General features: G+C 32.5%; 1 protein-coding gene across 1 annotated transcript; it reads left to right on the top strand.

Annotated features, from left to right (window-relative positions):
• Positions 1-1,560: 1,560 nt before the first annotated feature.
• On the top strand, positions 1,561-2,517 carry LOC306660634 (olfactory receptor 6C74-like; the record flags this gene model as incomplete). Its single annotated transcript, XM_079138998.1, has 1 exon — positions 1,561-2,517. One exon carries the CDS (start codon positions 1,561-1,563, stop codon positions 2,515-2,517), a length of 957 nt encoding a protein of 318 aa, XP_078995124.1.
• Between the last annotated feature and the right edge of the window lie 3,483 nt (positions 2,518-6,000).

Genomic DNA, 6,000 nt, shown 5'->3' on the forward strand with positions numbered 1-6,000 from the left:
TTAGGAAATATATGGTTTTCTTTCTTCTTCAGAATTTCATCAGGCAAGATTTCCATTGAGCTGTCACTTTGGTTTATCTCAGTCTTGGAAAGTGAATTCATTTAAGGGTGATTAGTAGAGGTGATCCACATTTGAATTTTCACTTTGGCAAATTAAGGACATGCCAGTCTCAAGTGTTTATTCACTTACATTTCATCTGCTTAATCCAGAATTTTAGGTTTTTTTCTGAAGAGTAAAAGAGGAGAGGATCACTTAGGCAAATTAAGGACATGCCAGTCTCAAGTGTTTATTCACTTACATTTCATCTGCTTAGTCCAGAATTTTAGGTTTTTTTCCTGAAGAGAAAAAGAGGAGAGGATAGATCTTTTTTTTACTGTGAGCTGCCTGTGGGTGAGTATGTGGACTTAGTGTGATTGGATAATCTTGCCATTCATTCATTTTAAACTGAAGCAGTTTCTTTCTCTTTAAGCTGATATCTCACACTAAAAATGTAACAGTATTTCATTTGGTTAAATCAGACAGCTAGTTCCAAGATCTCAGAATACTAATTGACCAGAATGACAAGGGCTCATAAAAGAGAATGTTATGAATTTGAAGCGGGTAGAATACCTATTCTACTTTGTAAATAATAAGAGGAAGAATGTGTCAGAAAACAATTGCTGGAGTGAGTCATGCAATCCTTCTTTCTGTTTCTTTTCTTTCTTTCTTTTTTTTTCTTTTTGTAGGCATTCCATAAATATATAAACTAGAAGGATCAGAAGATAGAAATTCTCCTCTAGACTGACCATTTAGCATGGTATAAAGGTAAAATACTTCTTTTTTATTGATCTATCTAAGGATCTAAATCAAAAAGACCTGGGCTTTGTTCCCAACAATCTGATTAGAGTTGGTATGTGACTCCTTTAAACTAAATCAGAGGGCTACAGTTGGAACCTCAGAAAATTTTCCTTCTAAGAATATTATGGCCCCAAATATGGAAGCAGACACCAAGATAGGGTAAAGGAATATTTTAGGGTGATGGCAGACCATGATCATAAGTTTATTGTGTTTGTTTGCTGTAGTGCTGAACATTAAACCCAGGGCCTCTTTACGTATGCTAAAAAAACTTTCTACCATAGAGCTATACTCACTGCCACAGTTTGTTTTGTTAAGGTATAATTTTCTTTTCACAGTATTCATCTTGTGGCTACATGATGTGTTATCTTACCAGAAATATATTGCATGATCAAATATTTAACTAAAAGAGATAGACTTTTTCCAACTCGGCAATAAACTATAGAGGAAAAATACTAATATTGTTAGAATTACATTATTCTTTATGAACATGAGTAATTACATGTACAGTTCTTATTTATCCAGTACTTTAGGATGCATGTAATATAAAGATAGTCACAGATAAAAATCACTTATTTTTACTTAACAGTGGGCAAAAATCATAACATTAAGTACAATGTTTTAAAAGAATGAACAAGCCCAGTTGCCAAGGACTTATTATTTTACATGTTCACCATTCTTTAGTCATGACACTGCAAAAGAACTCAATAACAGTTGATTGAAGAAATGGAAAAGTTGGTGGTGGAGCCACTAAGGAACCAGACAACAGTCCAGGAGTTCATTCTGGAGGGGTTTCCTGCAGTCCAGCATTTGGGTCACATCTTCTTCCTGGTGCACTTGCTTGCATATCTGACCTCCGTCATGGGAAACATGACCATAATCACAATAATCTGGGTAGACCATCATCTCCAGACACCTATGTACTTCTTCCTCAGCAGTTTCTCCTTCGTGGAATGCTGCCTTATAACCACTGTTATTCCAAAACTGCTGACCATTTTTCTGTCAGGGAGACAAACAATTTCCTTTGCTGCCTGCTTCACACAAGATTTTATCATTCTTTTTCTGGGGGCAACTGTTTTCTTTCTTTTGTCTGTATTATCCATGGATCGGTACATGGCCATTTGCAAACCTTTACATTATGCCACTTTCATGAACCCAAAGATGTGTTTCCTGCTGGTCTCTGGCTGCTTTGCTTTAGGGTTCCTCTTTATGTTAGTTCCAGTTGTGATGCTTTCCCAGTTATCTTTCTGTGGCCCCAATGTCATCCCTCACTTTTTCTGTGATTTTGGACCTTTGACAAATCTCTCCTGTTCTGAAACCAGTTCTATTGAAATATTGTTCTTCAACCTTGCTTTATTTGTCCTTTGCTCATCCCTGGTTATAACCATCATTGCATATAGCAACATAGTAGTAACAATCATGCGTCTCCCATCAGCCAGGGAGCGACAGAGAGCTTTCTCCACCTGCTCATCTCATCTCATGGTCCTCTCCCTAATGTATGGCAGTTGTGTCTTCATATATGTGAAACCAAAGCAAGCGAGCAGGCTGGACTCCAATAGAGAGGCTGCTCTTGTGAACACAGTGGTGACCCCGCTGCTGAACCCTGTCATCTACACCCTGCGCAACAAGCAGGTCCACCAGGCACTGAGGGATGTTCTGTCCAGAGTGCAATTGCAGAAATAGAACCACAACTTCTCAGAGGAGTAATAAACCTTCTCCTTGATGTGATCAAATTCCCTTTTAATTCTTATATAAATTTTAATTTATATCTTCTATACAAATTTGCATACATATCATTTTTCAGGTTCTACTTGTTTATCCTTAAAGTAGTATTTAATTTATCCAATAATCCAATCTGAAAGTTCTAATAGTTCTTATATTGAGATGATATCTCCCTGAACCTTTTTTATTAGTTTTAAATCAATAGAACTTGAAAAGTTTTAATGAAGACCCACAAATGAATGACTTTATTTGTTGCATGTGAAATCTTAAAACTGGAAAGATACGGTTTCAAGTATATACTTATGGTAAGTAGAGGAGAACAGAAGGAAATTCATTAGTTTTAAGAATATCAAAATGATTCAAGGACAGATGTAACATGGTTATTATACTGAATTTTGAAGGAAATTTACATCTACATAATTTTCATGATATCAAAACATTACAAAAAATACCAATACAATTGTTTCAATACTGAGTATTCTGTATATAAATAGAAATCTTCACAATTCTAGTTCTCACTATGATGAAGGCATATAAATGTCTTTAGTTACGATTGAAAGTTCCCATTAACTTCATTAGTTTACAAGACTGATTTCAGTACCTGAAGACTTGAAGATGAAGGACAATATCTGGTGCCCTCTAATGCATTTTAGAAAAACACTATCTATGTATAACAAGCCAATTTGAGTGACAAAATGTGGTTTGCTATAGTTAGAGAACCAACAAAGAAAATGGAATCATCACAATTGGACACTAGGAAATTTTGTGGTTGATGTATAATCTCATTATGTTTATTGTCGTGGTAATTTTACAGGTGTTTAAATCTGTTCACCTAGACAATTGGACCTTAAATATGTCAAACTATAACAGATAAGTATAGTTCATTATTTATCAAGGATACCTCAACAAAACTGTTTAAAATACAATAAAGCTGATTATAATGGAATATTAAAATTCTCAATTAATTCAAAATAAGATAGCAAAGAAGAAATGAAAGAATATAAAAATAGAGGGTAGTAGTGGAAAACATGTAGATAATAGAGTTTAATCTACTTTTACAACAATGACATTAAGTGTAAATGGATTAAGCATTCTAATTAAAAGGCAGATATTACTATATTGGGTGAAAAGGAAATCTTCAGTACTCATTAAAGCTTAACATTGAAATATGTAGACAGAGGTTAAAATGAAAGAACAAAAATCAGTCAAAAGAAAGATGATGTGACTACAGTATTATCAAATAAAATAGACTTCATAACAATAAGTTTTTTTATAGGTTAGTGGGTTAATTTATAAATGAATGAAATAATCAAGGACATGTAATAATGAGCCATGCTGTATGGTTCACAACTGTAACCCCAGTTCTTTTGGAGGTTGAGATAGGTGGATCAGAAATTCAAGGAGAGACTTAAGGAGAATCTGCCTCAAAACTAAAATAAAAAAGGTTGAGGTACAGCTCAGTAATAGAGCATTTGCTTACCATATACAATGCTCTGTGTTCAATTCCCCAGTATCTCAGCAAAAAATATAGGATACAAAATCATACACATAACACACACACACACACACACACACACACACACACACACATACATGTACATAATGGTAGAGCTTAAAAATACTTGAAAGAAAAATTGGAAGAAGTAAAAGAAGACAAAAAATATCCATAGCCATTGTTAGAGGTGTTAAAATCATTGCTTCAGTAATTTATAGAGAAAAACACAAAAATGTTAGTAACAGTATAGAATATTTTTACAATTCTCTTAACTAATTGGATTTAATTAATAATCACAATTATATCTAATATCTGCAGAATAAACATTATTTTATGGACAAATGGGAATTTCAACAAGACAGATCTTATGGTGTGTTATAAAATAAATCTTGAAACATTTTGAGGGCCTGAAATATGCAGAATATGTTCTCCAATCAAAACTAAATTAAATAAGAAATCAATAACAATAATTTATCTAGAATATTATCAATATTTGGATATTAACAATTGTCTAAATTTCTTGAATTAGAGATAATATTGGAAAATATGTTGCAAAAAAACAAACCTACAATAGAACATATCATGATTTATGGACTGTAGTATAAAGAAATACTATTATTTGAAAAGAAGAATGTATAAAGTAAATTACTTATGTTTCTAACTTTTGATGTTAAGAAATGGAAGTTAAATACAAAGTAGGCATGTAAGCTTGTATAAACTTATACATATAGACGAATCAATTAAATAGAAAACAAAAGGGTAAAAATTCATTCTTTGAAATGATTCTTAAATTTTTTAAACTTTTAATAGGAATGGTCAAGATAAAAGAAATGGAAAAAAATGATAATTGTGTCAAGACTGAAAGGGCACATCACTGCAAATCCTACATATACTAAAAAAGCAATAATGTAATATAATGATCAACTTAATGTTAGTAAATTTGATAACTAAGATGAAATGGACTACTGCCTTCACAGATTCAACTTACCAAACTAACAGAAGAAATAGATTGAAACAGTTTTTGAGACAAGACAAGAATACCCACTGTCACCACTCCTACTTAATATAGTGCTAGAAATTCAAATGAGAGAAATTAGGCAAGAGAAAGAAATAAAAGGCATAAAAATAGGAAAGGAAGAAGTCAAATTATCACTGTTTTCAGATGCTATGATCCTAATACCTAAAAGATCCAAAATTGCTAGAGTTAATAAATAAATTTGGCAAAGTACCAGGCTACAAAAATAAATATATCAAAATCAACAGCTTTCCTATATACCAACAACTATTCTGTTGAGAAGGATATTAGTAAAATATTTTCATTCACAATACCTTCAAAAAGAAATTAAGTAAAATACCTGAGAATAAATCTAACCAAAGAAGAGAAAAGCCTATACAATGAAAACTATAGATCATTAAAGAAAACTTCAGAAGTTGGACATGAACATTCATGATGTTCATGAATAGCAGAATTAATATTACTAAAATGGTCGTACCACCAAAAGAAAATTTTGGATTCAATGCAATCCCCATCAAAATACCAATAACATACTTCACAGAACTTAGAAAAACCAGACCTAAAATTCATTTGGAAGAACAAAAGACACAGATATTTTTACCCAATATTTTGGGTAAAGCAATATTAATAAAAAAAGCAATGCTAGAGATATCAAAGTACCTGTCTTCAAATTATATGACAGAGCTAGAGTATCAATAACTGCATGCATGCTACTGGCATGAAAACAGACACCTAAATCAATGGTACAGAAGACACAGAGACGAACCCACACATACACAGACATCTCATCCTTGTCAATGGTACCAAAAACATATGTTGGAGAAAAGACAATCTTTTATACAAATGGTGCTAGGACATCCATATGTATAAGAATGAAACTAGACCCTTTTCTCTCATCCTGCACAAAAAAAAAAAAAAAAAAAAAAAAAAAAAC

This window comes from Sciurus vulgaris (genome assembly GCF_902686455.1).
Source record: "Sciurus vulgaris genome assembly, chromosome: 4".
NCBI lineage: Eukaryota > Metazoa > Chordata > Mammalia > Rodentia > Sciuridae > Sciurus > Sciurus vulgaris.